This window comes from Dipodomys ordii, unplaced genomic scaffold, assembly GCF_000151885.1.
Source record: "Dipodomys ordii isolate 6190 unplaced genomic scaffold, Dord_2.0 Scaffold19, whole genome shotgun sequence".
Taxonomy (NCBI): Eukaryota; Metazoa; Chordata; class Mammalia; order Rodentia; family Heteromyidae; genus Dipodomys; species Dipodomys ordii.
This window is the reverse complement of record NW_012267235.1, coordinates 16,048,220-16,069,585: the sequence shown is the minus strand read 5'-3', so window position 1 is coordinate 16,069,585 and position 21,366 is coordinate 16,048,220. Positions and strand designations below refer to the sequence as shown.

The 21,366-nt window shown below is 49.6% G+C and overlaps 1 protein-coding gene across 1 annotated transcript in view; it reads right to left on the bottom strand.

The window, feature by feature from the left end:
* Itgae (integrin, alpha E (antigen CD103, human mucosal lymphocyte antigen 1; alpha polypeptide)) overlaps positions 1-21,053 on the bottom strand; it is a 55,250-nt gene extending 34,197 nt beyond the window's left edge. The window contains exons 1-15 of the mRNA XM_013013157.1: positions 20,944-21,053; positions 11,031-11,116; positions 10,053-10,120; positions 9,473-9,590; positions 9,113-9,262; positions 8,704-8,819; positions 7,569-7,720; positions 6,802-6,955; positions 5,447-5,597; positions 5,023-5,090; positions 4,249-4,390; positions 3,038-3,180; positions 2,422-2,562; positions 1,858-2,082; positions 538-668 (exon numbers count right to left, since the gene is read on the bottom strand). Coding sequence (XP_012868611.1) covers positions 538-668; positions 1,858-2,082; positions 2,422-2,562; positions 3,038-3,180; positions 4,249-4,390; positions 5,023-5,090; positions 5,447-5,597; positions 6,802-6,955; positions 7,569-7,720; positions 8,704-8,819; positions 9,113-9,262; positions 9,473-9,590; positions 10,053-10,120; positions 11,031-11,116; positions 20,944-21,053 — 1,955 coding nt within the window. The remainder of the gene's footprint in view (positions 1-537; positions 669-1,857; positions 2,083-2,421; positions 2,563-3,037; positions 3,181-4,248; positions 4,391-5,022; positions 5,091-5,446; positions 5,598-6,801; positions 6,956-7,568; positions 7,721-8,703; positions 8,820-9,112; positions 9,263-9,472; positions 9,591-10,052; positions 10,121-11,030; positions 11,117-20,943) is intronic.
* Positions 21,054-21,366: the final 313 nt, after the last annotated feature.

The following is a 21,366-nucleotide window of genomic DNA, read 5'->3' as shown; positions in this document are numbered from 1 at the left end:
AAAAAAAGGAGGAAGGGGTGACTTTGTCCAACAAGAAATGCATTCATCACCTAACTTATGCAACTGTAACCCCTCTGTACATCACCTTTAGAATAACAAAAAAAAAGAGGAATCAAGGCTGACTGGGGCTTTTGTCCTGGATGGGGTAGATGATGGTGCCATTGCAGAGGCAGGAAGCCTGAGGGAGGAGGGAAGGGAATAAGAGCTCCACGGTGGTGTATACATGCTCAAGGCTACTGTAACCAGTCCTCCAGAGTGTGCTGAACAGACAGACATGGCCTCCAGGAGCTTGCTGGCCGGGACAGGACTGGCAGGTGCTCTCCCGCTTTCTTACAGCTCTAGGGTTAGAGAACAGTGGTTCTCATCCAGCAGAAACAGCGACCACAAGCCATGTTACCCCCTACACCGTCCTTCACATAATTCCCGTGCTTCAAAGCAGGCATCCTCCTTGAGGACCTGATGTCTGCTGGTGGCTGTATCAAGGGCAGGCCAGGGGTGATGCTGGGGCTAGAAGGCAGGGCAGATCTCCTGTCCTACCAGAGCACAGCTGCCCGGCCCAGCGTGCCCACAGTGATGTCAGCCAGGCCATCGCCACTGAAATCCAAACCACCAGCCAAGGACATGCCAAAATAGTGGAGTCTTGGGGCCAAGGTGGAGGCTCTGATCCTCTGTGAAAGAAAGAAAAAAACAAAAACAACAAAACATGGTGTGAGGTAAGGAAAGAGAAGAGAAAGACGTCTTTCCTGGGAGTTTCCATCATCTCCCACTTTCCTGCCCCAGGGAGCCCTTTCAACCTAGAAGCAGCAAAGTAGCATTTGAATGAAGCCAGGAAGACTAAGTGAGAGAGAGGGGGGAGGGAGGAATCAGTAAAGAGAGGGTTCTCAAAGTAGGGAGGAGTGTCTACCAGGGGTTGCTCCTGTAGGCTGGAGTGTTGACACTGAAGAAAGTAGCCAGGAGCAAGGCTGGGCTGGGAATCCCAGAGAGGGATGCCAGGCCTGAGTTGGGCTCATGATGTTGGGGATGAAAAGGGGAGGCTGGGTTTGGGACAAAGCTAGAGTCAGTAGTACATGGAGACTGACAGGCTCGGCTGAGACTGTCCAAGTGGCTGACCCAGGTTTCTGTTGGGGAGAAAAAGAGGAATGGAGCCCATGGGAATTTGGGAGAGGCTGGCTTCCATTGGGCGTTGTGAGAGTGAGAAGACTGGGAGCCAACCAGGAAGAGGTGTCAGCAGCTGGCAAACAGGATGGGCCCAGGAAACATGCAGCCAAGCTGGCAGTGGCCCAGGGTCAGGTAAAGCATAATGGGGTTGGGAGGGAAACAAAGACGAGTCAGAGAGGGAGGTACCTGAGGCAGGTCAAGAATAGCAAAACAAGACAGGCACCAGTGGCTCGTGCCTATAATCATAGCTACGCAGGAGGCTGGGATCTGAGGATCACTGTTCAAAGCCAGCCTGAGTAGGAAAGTCCGTGAAACTCATATCTCCAGTTAACCACTAGAAAACTGGAAGTGGCGCTGTGGCTCAAGTGGTAGAATGCTAGCCTTGAGCTGGAAAGCTGAGGGACAGTACCTAGGCCCAGAGTTCAAACCCCATGACGGACCAAAAAAAAAAAAAGCAAAACAAGGAGATACAGATCAGGAAAGTGAACAGTGCCCCAGCCTCTCCCTCTCTTAAGGTTCTGTAGAAGGCCTGGCCTGGACCCCCTTCCCCCCCCCCAGCCTTTTGACCTCCTCATCTTTACTGACATTCCCAACCACTCAAGGCCAGCCTAGCACTTAGCTCTCAGGCTGAATTGGCTCAGGTAACCCCACTTAGAGATAACGAGCTTCAGAGAAGGGCAGGAGAGGCTCCCAAGTCACCTGTGAGGGGCTGGCAGGGAGGCCATCCCGGCGTCCATTGTAGATGTACACGCTGCCAAAGCTGGCCCCATCGTCCAATGTGAAGCCCTCTAGTGGGGCTCCGATGGCCACGTCTGTAAGCCTGTCCTGATTAATGTCCCCCACAGAGGCCATGGCGAAGCCAAAGCGGCCACCACCAGGCTCTACATGTCCACTCAGTGTGCGTGCCAAGGAGAAGGAACCATCCTGCAAAGCACAAAGCAGGCAGCCCTCAGAAAGTCATGCATGACATCCTCCCTACCTCCAGGGGCAGGTCCAGGGCTCAGATGGGTAAGGGACTCTCGAGGTTCCACACTGAGCCCATGGTAAAACTGGGGTCCTCTCGTCTTGACATCAAGACTCCCCAGCCACACCCCCTTGACTACTACATGAAGGAGGGCTAAATTAGCCATTGGGAAGCCTGGGCTCCAGGCATGGCCCTCATACACACTCGCTAGGCAACATCACTGTGACTCACTGAACTTCCTCATCTGTAAAATGGGAGTAATGGCTACCTTCTGTTACCAGGAGAACTGACACTCCCACCTGCTCATGTAGTTGATACACGTAGACTCTGCCTTCTTCTCTACGAATGTGGAAAAATGGAGCAGCCACCAGCAAGAAGTCCGTGGTCCCGTCCATGTCCACGTCCACAGGGCACAGCTCAGAGCCAAAGTAGGACCCCATCTGTACCCCAGAAAAAACTTGGTGCTGAGTGCTGGGGTGGCCTCTCCAACCTTCAGCAATGCCAGGTTCCTGCTTATAGAGTTCTTGGACCAACAAGTGGGATTTTTCCAGATCAGTGTGTGTGTGTGTGTACTCATGCACACGCACACCCATACTGGAGCTTGAACCTCAGGGTCTGGGCACTGTTCCTTAACTTTCCTGCTCAAGGCTGGTGCTCTACCACTTGAACCACAGCTCCACTTTGGACTTCTTTGGTTAACTGGAAACAATTTCACAGGCTTTCCTGCTCAGACTGGCTTTGACAGACATGTTCAGATCTCAGCCTCCTAAGTAACCCACTTTGTTCACTAGGTCACTTTGTGACCACCAGGCAGACACTCAGAGCCACAAACGTCTACCGAGGAGCCTAAGTTTTGCCCAGGTTGGCTTCATCTCTTTTCCTAGGGTCCCCAAAGCCTCTACTGGCAGCAGGTACCTGCTCTCCCTCCAGCCTTGGTACAAAGGTGGCCTCTCTGTCTTTCTTCTGAAGCTCAAACACTGCCCCACGTTGTTTGTACCGTGGAGCCCCAGAGATGTAGGAAACTCCACAGGCCTTGTGTAGTACCGCCACAGAGTAACCTGTACAGAGGTAGATAGAAACTCACATTATTAGCTATACCACTCCACTCAATATAGACTTTTGTTATTGTTGGTCGTGGGGCCTGGGTGCTGTCCCTCAACTCTTCAGCTCAAGGCTAGCATTCTAACACTTGGGCCACAGTGCCACTTCTGGTTTTCTGAGTGGTTTATTGGAGATAAGAGTTTCCTGGAGGGAAGTAACAAAATGCTGAAACAAGGATACAGGTTGACCCATTGTAACAATGAGATGAACAAGACACTATGTTGAAAAGGAACTTTACAACTTGGGGGGTGGGGAGTAGGGGAGGTAGGAAGGGAAGTGATGGTAGGGGAAAAACAAAGGAGGAGGTAACAATGCTCTATAGGAAATGTTTTTATTACCTTACTCATGTAGTTGTAACCCCTCTGTACACTAATACTACAATTTAAAGAACAAAGAAAAATCTAGTATAATAAAGGACTTACTTATTAAAAAAAAAAAAAAAAGCCTCACAGACTTTCCTGTCCAGGCTGGCTTTGAACTGTGATCCTCAGATCTCAGCCTCCTAAATAGCTAGGATTACAGTCATGAGCCACCATTGCCCGGCTTCAATATGAACTTGTACACACAAATTCACTGCCTGCCCCTTTCTTTTTCCTTTTTTTTAAGGGATGGAAATTGGATGTGTTTGTTATTTAAAGAAAAAGAAAAATTCCTTAGGATTCTTAGCCAAGAAAGGAATATTTTGCATGTGAGGATTAAGAGGACGAGGTGTGGGGGCCAGCCAGTCTCCATCATTTTCCTTCCCATAGGCAGTAGCCCAAGGCATCCTGTGCCCTCAACCTCAAGGTCCCCAGCGAGGGTCCCTCCTGCTCCCACCAGGAGTCCTAAAGTGTAGTAAACTCCTCTCACGCATCATCAATATGCCTGCCTCTTCAGTTTACCTAGGCCCCAGGTGAGGCCCCGCCCTCACCCCTCCAGGCCCCGCCCTCACCTCCCTCACCCCCCAGGCCCCGCCCTCACCCCTCAGGCCCCGCCCTCACCTCCCCCGCCCTCGGGCGGCCCCGCCTTCTCCCAGCCTCCCTCACCCAGGTATCCATACTGCGCCGGCCCGGCCCCTGCGGCCTCGGCGCTGTGGTTCAGGAAGCGGCCGCGGCGCTGAGCGGGGCTGTACAACACGGCTCCCCCCGACCAGGTGAAGGCGCCCACGGCGCCGAGCAGCAGCCGCCCCTGCGGAGGCAGGGAGAGGCGGTAAGGGCGGGGGCCGGAGGGCAGCCGGCCCGGGCCAGGGGCGGTGCGAGCCCGCGGGTCTCCTGCAGGCCCGCAGACCGGCGCGCTGCGTCCGCTGTGTTTCCTTCCACTGGGTCCAGGGTTGTGTTTTCTCTGTGTGTGCGTGCGTGCGTGCGTGCGTGTGCATGTGTGTGGACGGTCGTGGGGCCTGAGCGCTGTCCCTCAGCCCTTCAGCTCAAGGCTAGCGCTTTACCATTTGAGCCACAGCGCCACTTTCGTCTCTTTGGGTGCTTAATTGGATGAGTCTCATGGACCTTCTAGCTGGGGCTGGCTTTGAACCGCTCTCCTCAGATCTCAGCCCCCTGAATAGTCCCCCCCCCCGCCCGGCATCCCGCCAGGATCATGTTCTCCCGGCGTGGTATCTCTCCCTCTCCTCTCTACGGAAGAAACAAACGACCTGGGTGCACGCCACGAGTGCACAAAGCAGACTTCCCGGGGCGCGACCATTATCTTGTCTCTTAGTGGTAACAGACTTCTTCCCTTCATCCTCAAACGACTCCCCCAGAGGTCCCTCACAGGGCCCAGGGCCATCCTCTCCCAGCAAGTCTGCCCATGTGGAGTAGACCACAAACCTCGTCCAGAATCTGTGCGCTGAAGCCAGTCTGTGCCAGCTGGTAATGAAGGGCGTCTCCGACGGTGCCTGGAAACCAAGGAGTCCAATGAGGTCTCCACCATGCCAGAGAATGTGGTCCCGTGGGGCTACTGCCCCAGAGGAATCGATGGAGAATAGGGAGACTTGGCGTTTGCTTTAGCATAGTTGGGAGCCAAAGTTCACTCTTTCTGGGCTCAATTCCTCCGGGAATGAGGAAGTGTGCCTGGGGTGTCCTTGTTTCTGGAGTACCAGTCCAATTCATCAGAGTTTCTTGGAGATTCTGGGAGGTAAGGAGGGCTGGGGTGTAGTGGTCTTTTTACCAGTGAACAGCTGAGGCTCAGACAGGTGATTGGGGTGGAACAGAGGCCCTGCTGCTGGGGGGAGAGAGGAAGCGTAGCCCTCACCTTCCATGTGAATGATGCTCTGCTGCAGCTTGCTCAGCAGCCCATCCAAGGCGCCGTAGTTGGTCACCTTGAAGGCGTGGGTCTCACTGGGGTCCGAGGCTATCAGCTTCAGTTCCTTGTCCTTCTTAGCATTCTGAAATTCATCTCCTACCTGCACAGAGCCCTCAGGATCAATAGGGACTCCATCACCTCCTGCACGCTCTTTCTTCTATGCTCCTGTCCTCTGCCCCTTACATGAATGCATGAACAACACACACACAAATGCATGTGCACGTGCACATACAGGCACACACACACACATTCACATTCAGGAAAACTCTCTAGTTTTGCCAAACTACATGTGTTCTTTCATGCAGAAGCTAGCTTTAGGGCCCTCCTCACCTTTTCTAACCGAAGCCTGCCACTCCTGTCATCCACCAGGACATGGCTCAACACTGTTTCCCCCAGGAGCCTTCCTGTGGGCTCTCCTCAGCCGACTCAGCCAGCAAGCTTTGCTCACCATAAAAAATAAGGCCCATGTCAATGAAGTTGTGGACAGGATGTGGGAATCAAGAGAAAACAAGGAAAGCCAAGTGCTGGTAACCACTCATGCCTGTAATCCTAGCTATTCAGGAGGCTGAGATCTGAATATCTCAGTTCAAAGCCAACTTGGGAAGGAAAGTCCATGAAATTCTTTATCTCCAATAAACTACTCAGGGGCTGGGAAGGTGGCTCAGTGGTAGAGCGCTTGTCTTGCATGCATGAGGCCCTGGGTTCGATTCCTTAGCACCACATAAGCAAAAAGAAAAAAGCCGGAAGTGGCGCTGTGGCTCACATGGTAGAGCGCTAGCCTTGAGCTGAAGAGCTGAGGGACAGTGCCCTGGCCCAGAGTTCAGACCCCACAACTGGACCAAAAACAAAACAAAACAAAACCAATAAACTACTCAGGAAAAATAAACAAAAACACAGAAATGGTGCTGTGGCTCAAGTGGTAGAGCACTAGCCTTGAGCTGAAGAGCTGAGGGACAGTGCCCTGGCCCAGAGTTCAGACCCCACAACTGGACCAAAAACAAAACAAAACAAAACCAATAAACTACTCAGGAAAAATAAACAAAAACACAGAAATGGTGCTGTGGCTCAAGTGGTAGAATGGCAAGCCTTGAAAGGAAAAGCTAAGGCCCTGATTTTGAGCCCCAGTACTGATACAAAAAGGAGAGAGAGAGAAAGAAAAAGAAAGACAGAAGAAAGAAAAGACAGAGAGACAGACAGAAAGAATGAGTGTTAAGTTTGGATACACTGCTTTCAGAAGTTCCTGTGGGAGCTCCCTACCCAGGCTGTACCACATGAGGGGGTGCCTCCTGGCTCCTGGCTCTTACCCCAATGGCAAAGCGCTCAACACCCTGCATCTTCGGAGAGTTGATGACAGTTGTGAGGTTGAGGGGGTCTCCAAATATGTCACCATCGGTGAGCACCACCATGACCTTGGATGCCTTTTTCCTGGAGCCACGGCTTGATGTGAAGATATGATCTCTGACAATAGAAGGCAAAGTGAAGAGAACTTTCCAGGGGAAATGGCTAAGATCTGGGGGGTGGGGAGGTTTTGTTCACTGTCCCAGTTCTGAAAGGCCTTGAAAAGGGTGGAGATGCCCCTTGTGTCAAGCGAGGCATGTGCTCCTCACCTGCTCCAAACAAAAAACACCTGGACAAAATATGCCCATATCTGCCCCTTTCATGCACATGCAGGAATCATGCTGACAATATTCCAGCACAGTACTTAACACAGCACTTATGTGTCAGGTACTGCTTTAAGCATTGTATATATTTTAAACTACTTCATTCTCACAAAATCCCACAAAGCAAAATCAACTATCTCCCTGTTAGAAGTGAGGAAATTGAAACACAGAAAGGTTGGGTAACTTGCCCAAGGCCACACAAGTACAAAGCTAGAAGTTGGACCCAAGCAGCCTGTCCCTGAGCACGGCTGCTCTGTGTCTCACAGGAGAAAGCCCAGAAGAAGGTCTAGAGGGCCATCCCAGTTTTCACCCCACTCTCTCAGCCAGGGAAGAGCTGAACCCTGGCGCCCTCCTCTCAGCTCTGTGCAGCCACCTCCTCAGGGCAGGATGCCGCTGAGTCTCCCACTCACAGCACGTGCTGCATGGCTGAGGCAGTCTTGGTGACACTCTTCACTTGAGTGATGTTCTGGACTCTGGCAAGGGAGGCCATGGCATCCTCACTGTCTCGAAGATCAAATTCAGTCTGGATCACTTCCCCATACTGCACCAAGGCAAAGCTGCACTGGAGGGAGGAGGGTCAATGGGGAAGGATGTGTCTTCAGGCTCAAGGCCACCCTTGCCTAAGAAGACTTCCCTGGACACAACGCTCATACACCTGAGCCTGAGCAGGAGAGGAACTTTGTAAAGAGGTAGAGGAAGATGTCATTATCATGGCCCCTAGAGAATCAGGTCTCTCCCTGAATCCTCCATGTTGGCTATAAGATTGGCCAGGTGCTTGCTTTGGCTAGTGGGACAGGAGAATGTTACTGTGATGAGAAGGCCAAGCCAGCCTGCTGGAGACCCAGGGTTTGAACAAGTGAATGAGGCCATCTCAGGCTATACAGCCCCAGCCAAGCCAGACATCTGCCTGCAGTTGCAGGGTAACTCCAGGCAAAAGCAACAGAAGAGCTACCCAGCTGAACCCTTAGAAGGACTGGGAGAAAATACAAAAGTACTTTTTTTTTTGGTTGGTCATGGGGATTGAACTCGGCTTGGGCGCTGTCCCTCAGCTCTTCAGCTCAAGGCGAGCACTCAACCACTGGAGCCACAGCACCACTTCTGGTCTTCTAGTGGTTTTATTGGAGATGAGTCTCACAGACTTTCCTGCCTGGGCTGGCTTTTTGAACCATGAACCTCAGATCTCAGCCTCCTGAGTAGCTAGGATTACAGGTGTGAGCCATTGGCGCCTGGGAGTGCTTTTTGTTTGGTTGTTTTTTTTGTCAGTTGTGGGGCTTGAACTCAGGGCCTAGGCTGTGTCCCTGACCTCTTCAGATCAAGGCAAATGCTCTACCACTTGAGCCACAGTGCCACTTCCAGTTTTCTGGCTAATTGGAGATAAGAGTCTCAGATTTTCCTGCCAGGTTGGCTTTGAACCATGATCCTCAGATCCCAGCCTCCTGAGTAGCTAGGATAACAGGCGTGAGCTCAGCTAAGGTGGTTGTTTTAAGGCAGTGATGATGACACACAGTCATAGGTGACATGAGTCCAGGCCACACAGAAACCCACCTCAAAGCACTTCTCATAAAAGTTCCTCATCATGTTGGAGATGAAGTCTTTGGCTTTCTGAAAATCTTGGGGTTCAATGCTTCCTGAGCCATCCAGGACTATGGCAATCTCAGTGCCTAGCCAAGACAAGGGAGCAGGTCAGGAGGAGGCATGGACGTGGGGGGAGAAGTGGGAACACATCTCTGTTCAAGCCCCAGAGAAGCTGTCTTGAATAAAAGCTCTTGTTTTAAAGGCAAAGAGAGAGATGGAACTTTCTCAGGCTCTGACTTGCTGTGTGCTGCCACTACCATGGCAGGAGTAATGAAGAGCCTAGCCCCTTCTTCTGTGTTCCAGACCTGGGAACACCTGATCCTTGGAGGCTGCCAGCCAGGAGATCTGATCTGGGAACCCCCAATGCGCCTTTTCTCACCAGCTTCCTCCTCCTGCTCTCCCTCCTCCTGCTCTCCCTCCTCCAGGGCCCGATGCCTTCTGGCTAAGTTCTTATTCTCTCCTGGGCTGCCTCCTTTATTCCTGTAGCAGTGGCCAGTGTCCACCTGCGCATCTGGGTCCAGGAGACTTTCTTTAAGAAAAACACATGAAGATTCAGTCAGAGACTTCATATTTTCCCAGGCAAGCTGGCACTTAGCTTTGACCTGATAATGCCTTCCATTAGGGACTTCAAACTTGCTTTACCCCACTTTGGGTCTCTCCCATGGATTAAGGCCTCTTGCTGAGGGCTCTAGGGGCTCTCTGTGGAGCTGTCCAAAACCAGTGAGTAACCAGTCCTCACCAAGATCAAAGAAGTCGACCTGGGCCTGGGGAAGCAGGTCGGGGGTCAGCAGGCTGCAGTTGCTTGTGAGTTCTGAGCTGAGGCTATGGGGCTGCCGGGCCTGCACCTGAATGCATATCTGGACAAAAGGAAAGAAAGGAAGTAGGGGGGGAACTGGGCCACTGTAGACATGCCTGTAATCCTAGCATTCAGGAGACTGGGGCAGGAAGATGGCAAGTTCAAGGCAAGAGTCTGTCTCAAAACAAATCCATACACACACACTTAATAATCTGAATCATGGCCTCTATTATAGCCACACTATTAGCCCATTACAGAACTCAATGCATTTCCAAACCAAGGAGGAAACCCCCATTTTGCCCCTCACCGGATTGATGCTTGAGTCAAAGCTATAGTCAGTAACTTGGTTGGAGCATGGGCCATGAGGAATACTTGGTCAGCCCTGGCGTTAGCACAGGCAGGACTAGGCCAGGTACAAGGAAGACAGCACATCAGTCGGAACTGGCATGCGTACCAGAGTCACCCAGGGGAGTCAGTGCCAAACTCCCCTTGACCCTGAATCCACCCATCCTTTCCTACTCACCAGGACACCATGCTGGTTCCGGACAACTGTGATTCCCCGGTGCTTCCCCTTTAGGACAGGGACATGCTCTGAAACAGGTCAACCAGGTAAGGAGGGACAAGGACCAGGAGGCCACTCTGGAGCCAGGGTCAGAGGGCACAGGGCTGCTTGTCAGGGGCTCCTGAGCAGCCTTTGAAGGCAGGAGCTGGGACTTCAGAAGTAGACCTGGAAATGTCTAGGTTGTATTACCTATCCCAGCCCAATTTACCATCTCAACAAATGCCCTGGACACCTGCTCCATGCCCAGCCTCGTAACTTGTGAGGATCGAGATCCAGAAATGATGATATTCTGTAGCTTCTCCTTGAGGGGCTTCTTGTCTAAGGCACTTCTGAGTGGAGAAGCACTGCTAGCGGATGTGTACAGTACACAAAGTGTGCAAAACACTATGGGCCGGAAAGTGTGGATCCACAATCCCCTCAGCTTCAAAGACCTTCCCAGGGAAATTTCCTGCTCCACTTACAGCTTTTTTGATGGTTAATTGGAAATAAGAGTTTCACAGACTTTCTTGCCCAGGCTGGATTTGAACCACAATCCTCAGGTCTCAGCTTCCTGAGTAGCTAGGATTACCTAGCTCTAGCACTCCTGTTGACAATCTACTTGTCTGGACAGACACTGAGTCTGCACAACAGAGTGTGCCTCTCACTGGTCTGAGGATCACAGCTTGAAGCCAGCTGGGGCAGGAAAGTCCATGAGACTCATCTCCAATTAACCAGCAAAAAGCCCTAAGGTGTGGCTCAAATGGCAGAGCATCAGCCTCAAGTGTGTGGCACCAGGTGGGCTTGGAATGGTGGTGGGAGAGCTGGGCCTGGGAATTGGGCTGGAGGACCAGATGGGTGGGCAGGATTAAGTGAGGCTGGAGCTGGGAAGGGTGGGTTGGGATGAGTGGGATTCCTAGAAAGGGGCCTGGGTTGCACATCCTGGAAACAGGCCTGACCTACCCACTGGCTGGCAAACGATTCCATCCTGGGTGAGGGAGCATCGATGCAGAGGTGCTGAGGTCTTGTTGGCACTGGTGACCAGAAGCCTGAGTGGAAAACAGACGGTGGCAAAACCAGGCTGGCTGAGTGTTCCCTTCTCCTCCATGCCTGCCCAAGCACAGGCCCATTCCAGAACCTTTATGACCAACCACGACAAAGGCCCAGAAAAGAGAGACACAAGCTGTTCCCCTAACACAAGACTGCAGATGCTATATTGTAGGGAAGGCCTTTTCTCAATCTCCATTTCCACACAAGATGGTGAAATGCAGCCCTTTTTCGCCTGCCACCCACCCTGACAAAGCGGGGGGTAGGGAAACATCTGGTGACATAGCCAGGGTCACCAGCAGCAGTGTCGGTTTGTTTGGAAGGAGATCTGAGGCTCAGCTTGTGAGAGTGAACCAAGTGCAGGGTCTTCGTGCTGTCGGGGGCAGGAAGTAATGGAAGACTTTATAAAGGAGAAGCCAAACTCAGTATGTGTTTCTGAAAGGTCATGATGTGGGTTTCATGGATTAGGGGTCAAGCTAGAGAACAAGCTAGTGAGGAAGAGAAACAAGGTGTTGTTCCCATTTCACCAATTCCTATCACAGTACTTTTTTTTTTTTTTTTTGTCGGTCACGGGGCTTGAACTCTGGGCCTGGGTGCTGTCCCTCAGTTCTTGAGCTCAAGGCGAGCACTCTACCACTTGAGCTACAGCGCCACTTCCAGTTTTCTAGTGGTTTATTGGAGATAGGAGTCTCACGGTCTTTCCTGCCCGGGCTGGCTTTGAACCGCAATCCGCAGATCTCAGCCTCCTGAGTAGCTAGGATTACAGGTGTGAGCCACCAGTGCCCGGCTTACTTTTTTTTTTTTTTTCCATTCCTGGGGCTTGAACTCAGGACCTGGGCACTCTCTCTGAGCTGCTGCTTCTTTTTTTTTTTTTTTTTTATGCTCAAGCCACAGCGCCACTTCTGGCTTTTTTCTGTTTATGTGGCACTGAGGAATTGAACCCAGGGCTTCACGCATGCTAGGTATGCACTCTACCACTAAGCCACATTCCCAGCCCCATGTTACATGTTTTAAATGATGAAATAGATTTACATGTTTGCATGGTTGACAGACTAATAGGTCCATACTTACAAGTCCCTAGTTATTATACTAACTGCCCAACTCCAACTGCTAACCTCACATTGTGTTGATTTCTGCCCTTTGGCACAGCTCTTGTCAAGGTCACCTGTGTCCCACATGGTCAAACCCAGTGGAACCCTTTCTGCCCTCATCTTTTTTTTTTTCCTGGTCATGGGGCCTGAACTCTGGGCCTGAACACTGTCCCTCAGCTCTTCAGCTTAAGGCTAGCGCTCTACCACTTGAGCCTCAGTCCCACTTCTGGCTTTTTCTGCTTATGTGGTGCTGAGGAATCGAACCCAGGGCCTCATGCATGCAAGGCAAGCACTCTACCACTGAGCCACCTTCTCAGACCATCTGCCCTCATCTTCTTCAGCCTCTCAGCAGCCTGGGACATGAGTGGCCATCTTCTCCTTCACATTTTCCTCCTAGTTTTCCTCACCTATTTGTCTTCTTCAAACTCCCTGCTGGCACATTTGCTGTATGATTGCTGAATATCATCCAGGCTCTAGAGTTTAGTCCTTTCTAGTTAGCATGTTCTCCCAAGTGATCCCTTCCCATGCCAGGATTTCAATCTATCTCACCCTCTGTGTGAGTCCTGACTGCAATCCTCAAGTGGAGACCAGGAAGACAGCTGAGATCCCTTGTTAATCCAGATGTTCTGCCACTTATGTCGCGCGGGTCATTGGGCCCGCTGCCATCTATGGCTTTAGGAAGCAAAAAAGTGGCCCCTGAGATGTCATCCTCATGTAAATATTTTACCTTTGATGGCACCAGAGACTTAATAGATAGGATTAAATTAAAATTTCAGATGGGGCTGGGAATGTGGCTTAGTGGTAGAGTGCTTGCCTGGCATGCACAAAGCCCTGGGTTCGATTTCTCAGTACCACATACACAAAAAAGGCCAGAAGTGGCACTGTGGCTCAAGTAGTAGAGTGCTATCCTTGAGCAAAAAATCTCAGGGAGGGACTGGGAAGGTGGCTCAGTGGTAGAGTGATAGCCTTGAGTAAAAGAAGCTCAGGGACAGTGCTCAGGCACTGAGTCCAAGCACCAGGACTGGCAAAAAGATTTTTTTAAAAATTAAAAGTAAAGCTCAGGGGCTGGGAAGGTGGCCCAGTGGTAGAGTGCTTGCCTCCCATGCATGAAGCCCTGGGTTTGATTCCTCAGCACCACATAAGCAGAAAAAGCCAGAAGTGGAGCTGTGGCTCAAGTGGTAGAGTGCTATCCTTGAACTGAAGAGCTGAGGGACAGCACCCAGGCCCAGAGTTCAGGCCCCACGACCGGACCCAAAAACAAATTTAAAAAAAAAATCTCAGGGACAGTGTCTAGACCCTGAGTTCAAGCCCATGGACTGGCAAAAAAAAAGTCTTGAGATGGGGAAGAAGTCTGGATTATCTGGGTGGACCTATACAACCACGAGGCCCTTTTCTTTTTGTGCCTTTTTTCTCTCTTTTTCAGTTTTTTCTTCCCTCTGTCCCTTTCTCTTTCTCGTTCTCTTTCTCTTTTTTAATTTCTTGACGTCCTGGGGATTAGGCCTTACACTTGCTAAGGAAACCCTCTGCCACTTGAGCCAATCCCCAGTCCTCCAAAGGTCCTTAAAAGAGGAAGACATGAGAACCAGAGTCAGAGAAATATCTGAAACAGGTGATGCTGCAGGCTTTAAAATGCTTCGGCCCCAAGACCTTCCTTGACCTAAGCCCATTGCTAGGCTGCTCCCTCCACATAGACTTCTCCCCTCCTACTCCCCCGTGTGGCTAATTCCTATTCCTGCACTCAACTGTGCCCTTCACCTAAATGCTTCCTCCAAACAGCCCTCCTCACAACCCAGTTGTACTGCTTCACATCATCCTGTTTTACTCCCTTCTCAGAACTTGTTGCCACCTGATGATGTCTTCTATGTCATTTACTTGCTCATTATCTATCTCCCCCACTAATTAGCTCCACTTTATTCACCATGTAATTCCAGGCCTGGAACAGTGCCTGGACAGCACATAAGCTTGTATTTGTCACATGGCTTGAATGACAGCCTCACCAATGACAGGGGTTGATCTGCAACAGGCATAGAAGGCCAGGTGCTCCTGGGCTCCTAAATTAGGTCACCCTTCAGCGTCCCCCGCCTCTTCCCCAGACTAAACCTCAGTTCAGTCTGCTGACCTGGCACCTTGTTCTCTGCTCCCCACAGCAGATAGGCTTAGCCAATTTCCCCCAGACCACGTTTCAGGCCAGGTACAGGCCTATAACAACTTCATTTCTCCTCTTGAGCCTTTGTCCAGGCTGTTTTCTCCACCTGTAGCACTTTGTGCTTCCTTCTCCTGCAGAAACACCACTCCACATACTACTCTTTTTTGGGGGGAGTCCGGTCGTGGGCCTCGAACTCTGGGCCTGGGCGCTGTTCCTCAGTTCTTCAGCTCAAGGCTAGCACTCTACCACTTGAGCCACAGCGCCACTTCCGGCTTTTTTTTTCTGCTTATGTGGTGCTGAGGAATCGAACCCAGGGCCTCAGGCATGCAAGGCAAGCGCTCTACCACTGAGCCACCTTCCCAGCTTTGCTTCCACATACTACTCTTTAGGAACCTTCCCAGGCTTCCTTGACTCCAGCAAGCCCTCCAGGGTGCCCTGACTACTGGAAGCCCCCCTCCATCCCAGCTTTTGTTCCCACTTGAGTTGTGAGCTTCCAAGAAACAACCAGAGGCTATTATATTAGCATTCATCATCATGAAATTCTGTGACCTGTGTCCAGTCTAGGCCACTGCTGCTTACCACCCATTTTATTTCCTACCCAGTAGTCTCCAGGTTTGCTTAGCTATCCACTGATTGATTGTGCCATTACTGAGCTTGAGCTCAGGGCCTTGGCTCTGTCCCTCAAGGCTGCACTCTACCAGTTGAGTCACAGCTCCATTCCTGGCTTTTTGGTGATGGACTTTCTTGTCTGGATTATCTTCAAATCATGATCCTCAGATCTCAGCCTACTGAGTATTTAGAATTATAAGCATAAGCTACCTATACCTGGCTTAACGGAGTTATTTATGAGCCAACTAAGCACTGGCCCACCAGCTGTGACAAAGTCCCAGCCATCTGTCACCAGCCCTAAGGAATCTATTCCATCTTGGACGAGTTGAATCGCTAGTACTTGTTGTTCATCCCTTGCCTTCTCCCAGTCCTAACTGTCCTTTTCCTCAGAGGCATTGCCTAATCTTTCTGAAAAGGCTTGCTTTATGTCCCCCCTCACCCCCTGGAGCAGTCACAGCCCAGTGCCAGTGCCATCAGCCTTAGTTTGGTGAGGGTGGGGTTGGAAGAATGGGGGAGAATGATGAAAGGAGTAAATCGATCAATATGGACTGTACTCATAAATTGTTATGCTGAATTAAAAATTTTTTGCATATTACTTAAAATATTCTTGTGTGCATCCTGTTACGGGGTCTGAGGTTGGGTTCTGGGTGCTGTCCCTGAGCTCTTTTACTTAAGATTAGCACTCTATCACTTTGAGCCACAGCTCTACTTCCAATTTTTGAGTGGTTAATTGGAGATAAGAGGCTCACGGGGACTATTCTTCCCAGGCTGGCTTCAAACTGTGATCCTCAGATCTCAGCTGCTGAGTAGCTAGGATTATAGCTGTGAGCCACTGGCACCTGGCTAAAAATAATTTTTAAAAAATTAATTTTTTAAAAATAAAATAATTTTTTTGGCCTGGGAATGTGGCTTAGTGGTAGAGTGCTTGCCTAGCATGCATGAAGCCCTGGGTTGGATTCTTCAGCGCCACATATACAGAAAACCTGGAAGTGGTACTGTGCCTCAAGTGGTAGAGTGCTAACCTTGAGCACAGAGGCTCAGGAACAGTGCCCAGGCCCTGAGTTCAAGTCCCAGGAATGGGATATATATAATTTTTTTAAAGAAATAAAGTGAGAAAGTCAGGCCATACAGTGCTGTTCTTCACACCCTGTTTCTCTGTTCCTCTATCACTCAGGCCAGCCAACAAGTGCATTTCCTGTCCTGTACAGCAGGCCCCAGACTCAGGAACCCCCAAGTTCCACCACATCCTCCTTCCAGTGAGCCAAACTGCCTCAGCAGTCACCAGGGTGGGGTGAGGGGGTTCTTGAGTCCCGCCAGTCTCCCACCCACTGGCAGACTTCTAGCCCTCTGAACTACACATTTCAAACACAAACACCTGGGCAATTTGGCCTCTAAAGGGATGTTAAAGGCTGGCTGCCAGTGGCGCACAACTATAAGTCTACTTGCTCAGGAGGCTGAGATCTGAGGATGGTGGTTCGAAGCCTGCCTGGGCAGGAAAGTCCCTGAGATTCTCATCTCCAGGTAATCATAGAAAAAGCAGGAAGTGGCTCTGGTGGTAGAGTGCTAGTGTTGATCAAAAGAAGCTCAAGGACAGTGTTTAAGCCCTGAGTTCAAGCTCCAGGACCAACACACACACATACTGTATGTTAAGGTCTGTGAGGCCTGGAGTCGGGGAAGGAACCTAGATTAATGGTAGAAGGAGCTGTGGCAGAAGATGGTCATAGATCACTGGCTAAAACTGCTCATGCCAGGTGCTGGTGGCTCATGTCTATAATTCTAGCTACTCAGAAGGCTGAGAGCTGAAGATCTAACCCAGGCAGAAAGTCTCCAGCCTTGAGCAAAAAAAAAAACTATGGGACACCATCCAAAGCCCCAGAACACACACACACACACACACACACACACACTGCTGGTGGAAGGAGCATGAGACTGCATCTTCAGGCAGCACAATGCAAGAGCACCTGATGCTGAGTGAGAGAAGCCAGAGAGAACACATCTGGAATGCCTCCGACTGACACTCCAGTCAGGCAGAGGGCCCTGCTGGTAGAGGTGTGCCTGGAAGCCTGGGGCTTCTAAGGACATTCAGGAACATTCTGTGAACATTTACTAGGCACATTCAGGCTCAAAAGAATTGCTTTTTTCTTCTTCTTTTTTTTCCAGTCATGTTAAGTGGGGTAAGCCAAGCTCAGAGAGACAAACGGCACATGTTTTCTCTCATAAGTGAAAGCTAGATCTAAACTACAACTGGACACCATAATTTATACCGGACTCGAGGCACTCGCACATAGATTACAAGAGGATAGCCTTAGAGGAGGGATGCAAAGGCATAACTCCTCTGAACATTCAAAATACTATTTATCAAAACAAATTCCAGGAAATGGAAACGTGAGTTTTTTGTTGTTATTGTCAGTAGTGGTGGTGTTTGTTTTTGCTTTGTTTTTTGTTGTTTGTTTTTAGAGGGGGCAAAGGGAGGAAGCAGAAAGGGAGGGAGGCAGCGTGAATAAATGCAGTCATGTTATTCAGTATACACTACACGGAAAATGAACTGTGTAACTTGTGGGCAGGGATAGGAGGGGCAAAATGAAGAAAGAAGTGACATTGTCCAAAGAAAGAAATGTACTCATTACTTGACCTGACTTATAACATGGTAACCCTTCTGTACAATACCTTGATAATAACAACAAAATTATATTGACTTTTTCAAAAACAACACAGTAAGTTCTAATTCTTTCTTTCTTTTTTTTCTTTTCTTTCTGTCTTTGTGTGTGTGTGTGTGTGTGTGTGTGTGTGTGCCAGTCATGGACTTAACTCAGAGTTCTGGTGTTGTCCCTGAGCTTTCTTGCTCAAAGCTAGTGCTCTACCACTTGAGCCACAAATCCATTTCCTGCTTTTGGTGATTAATTGGTGATAAAGATTTGACAGACATTCCTGCCCCTGGCTTCAAACTTTGATCCTCGGATCTTAGCCTCCTGAGTAGCTAGAATTACAAGCATGAGCCACTGGTACCTGACTTTCCAACTCAGTTTTCAAAGCCCAAATCTTCCTGACAGTCTCACCACCCCTATAGCTTCCTTCCTACCTATGTCCTCCATCTTCCTCAGCCTCAGTCCCAGGACATGTTCTCAGAAACTTTTTACTCAGAGCAGCCTCCTGACCTTTTACCAAGCTGCTCTCTGCTTAGACTTTCCTCTATGAACCTTCTCTTGCTGCCTCCAGTCATTTCCTCAGGTCTTATGTAGATGGATGGTCTGTTCCCAGGCATCCTATATGTCCCCAACCACAGCTGCCACCATTCTTGTCCTTGTGTGATTTTTCTGTGTCCCTCATGAATCCAGGAGCTCCCCAAGTGTCTCTCCTAACCTTAATTAGCACTGAGCAGACGTTCCATACATACCTGCTGAATGGGTGCATGGTTGAAAGAACGGACTGCCACTGACATCTGATTGAACTCCCAGAGCAAGCCCCAGCCCTAGCCCCTAGCTTTGCATGCATTCTTAGAATGGAGAATCTCAGGAGCACATGATGCCAATATGGGTAGAGTCATCTCCAGTAGTGGAGATTTAAGAAATTTTTTTTGTTGTTTTTTTGTTGGTCGTGGGGCTTAAACTCTGGGCTTGGGCACAGTCCCTCAGCTCTGCAGTTCAAGGCGAGCGCTCTACCACTTGAGCCACAGCACCACTTATTACATGAGTGAGCCATCGGTGCCTGGCTTAAGTAATTTTTAAGCCATTCACATCAATAGATACCTATTACTTTCAACTTTAATCCTGGTAATTTAGACTCCTTAGTTTAATAAGCAACAGAAGTCCACTATTGACAATTAAAACATAATATTGTAGCATGTAATTTACACTTTGTTTTTCCCATTGCCCCAGTGAGGAATATATATATATATATATATATATATATATCTTCTCACTGTTATAAACATTGTGACGATCAACATTTTTACATGTGAGAGTTAGAGATGTAGTTCTGAGAATGTGCTTAGAATTCTCAAGACTGTGAATTTAATTCTCAGCACCCACCTCAAAAACAAATCTATAGCTAGGTGCTAGTAACTCATGCCTGTCATCCTAGCTACTCAGGAGGCTGATATCTGAGGATCATGGTTCAAGGTCAGCCTGGACAGGAAAATCTATGAGACTCATCTCAAATTAGCCACCAGAAAATTGGAGGTGGTGCTGTGGCTCAAAGTAGTAGAGTGTTAGCCTTGGGCAAAAAAGCTCAAGGACAGTGCCCAGGCCTTGTGTTCAAGCCTCATGATGGACAAAAAAAGTATTTTCTTGCTGAGATCTGAGGATCACAGTTCAAAGCCAGCCTTGGTAGGAAAGTCTGTGAGACATATCTCCAATTAACCATCAGAAAACCAGAGGTAGAACTGTGGATTCAAGTGGTAAAGTACTAGCCCTGAGCACCAAAGATCAGGGACAGCACCTAGGCCCTCAGTTCAAGCCCCAGTACCAGCACAATTTTTTTTTCATTAGTGCTAGCACTTGAATTCAGAGCCTCTTGTCCTCACTTGACTTTTTTTTTCTCTCTCTGAAGGCTGGCATTCTACCATTTGAGCCACTTTCACTTCCTGACCAACTTCTAGCTTTTTGGTGGTTGAGGTAAGAGTCTCATGGACTTTTCTGCCCAGGCTGGCTTCAAACAGCAATCCTCAGAGCTCAACCTCCTTAATAGGTAGTATTAAGAAATGTGCCACCGGTGCTTGGCAAAAAAAAAGGTGGTCCTGAGAGTTTCTCTAATGTAAGGGACATGACCTCTTTGTCAGCATCGTAAGCACCCTCAACTTTACCAGATATGGCAGTGCTGGGCTCCAAGGGGGGCTACCAAGCTCCCTCCCACACTGTCCTGTCTCACCACATCCTTCCCCACACAGCCTTGTCAGAATTGACATTTTTTGCTTCTCTAGTGGGTGCATACAGATGAGGTTCTCAAAATATAAGGTAATATTTATTGAGCCTTCATTTGTCTAGAAATTTTGTGATGGGCTTTATATGTTCATTATCTTACATAGTCTTTGCAACAACCCTTCGAGGTAGGGAAATGGCAACTTCCATGGAGAGGAGAAGCCCTTGCTCCTGGCCCAGCTCCTTGACAAGGTGACCTTGGGATCACAGAAAGTCTGTGTGGAACCAGTAGCAGAATGGCAGCGGCCTCAACTTCTGGCTCTTGGGCTTCACATGTTCAGTCTGCATTTGAATTTTTTGGGGGGGTCACTTTGCAGATTTTCTACACTGAGCACATTAACATAAAAGCCCTTATGAGCTTTACTTTTTTTATTTTTTGCCGGTCGTGGGGCCTGAACTCCGGGCCTGGGCGCTGTCCCTGAGCTCTTCAGCTCAAGGATAGCACTCTACCACTTGAGCCACAACTCCACTTCTGGCTTTTTCTGCTTATGTGATGCTGAGGAATCGAACCCAGGGCTTCATGCATGGGAGGCAAGCACTCTACCACTGAGCCATCTTCCTAGCCCCTGAGCCTTACTTTTAATTTAAAAAAAAATCTTTTTGCCAGTCCTGGTGCTTGGACTCAGGGCCTGAGCACTGTTTCTTTTACTCAAGGCTATCACTCTACCTCTTGAGCCACAGTGCCACTTGTGGCTTTTTCTGCATATGTAGTACTTGAGGAATCAAACCCAGGGCTTCATGCATGCTAGGCAAGCACTCTACCACTAAGCCACATTCCCAGTCCTTATGATCTTTATTTTAAAATTGTTTTTAAGTTTCCCCTTCTCCCAGGGAGGGGAGAAGAGGAAGGCTGAGTGAATGAAGGATCAGGGACTCTGAGGACTTTCCAGAGGTCCCAGCCTCTCGACCTTTATCTCTCGGTCCAGGACACACTTCTGAAAATGAGAGGAGTTTTACCCAGGCTGTGTGTTGGAGTGTCCTGGCCTTTCCTGGGGTATATGTACCTCAGGTTTCCTGGAGATCCCTCTCCCCAATCCTTGCCTTCCTGCCTGCAGGCCCCAACTCACCATGTCTGGTTGGTGCTGGGATCTTGGTGCAGCAGGGAGCTGAGCACAAAAGGGCCTCCCTCTGGTGTGACCCAGGGCTGGGTTACATCCACATTGAAGGCCACAAGCATGTTCCAGCCTGTGGGCAAAAGAGGAACATTTAATGAAATAAACACTTTGCTGTGGCTGTAACTTGGCCTTTATTCCCAGAATTCCACCAGATCCTGTGGAGTCACTATCTCTGTTTTACAGGACAGAATTGTGAACCGCTCACCCCCAAGGAGCAGGAGTATATGTGGGCCTATCTGATCCAGAGCCTCTGATCCTCCTTCTAAACCAAGCTGCATTGGCCCCAGAGCCTCCTCAGAAGACCTTCCATGTAGGCCACTGTCACTTGTTCATACTCTCTGCAAGCCTTTCTCCTGTCCCAGGAAGCAGATTCAT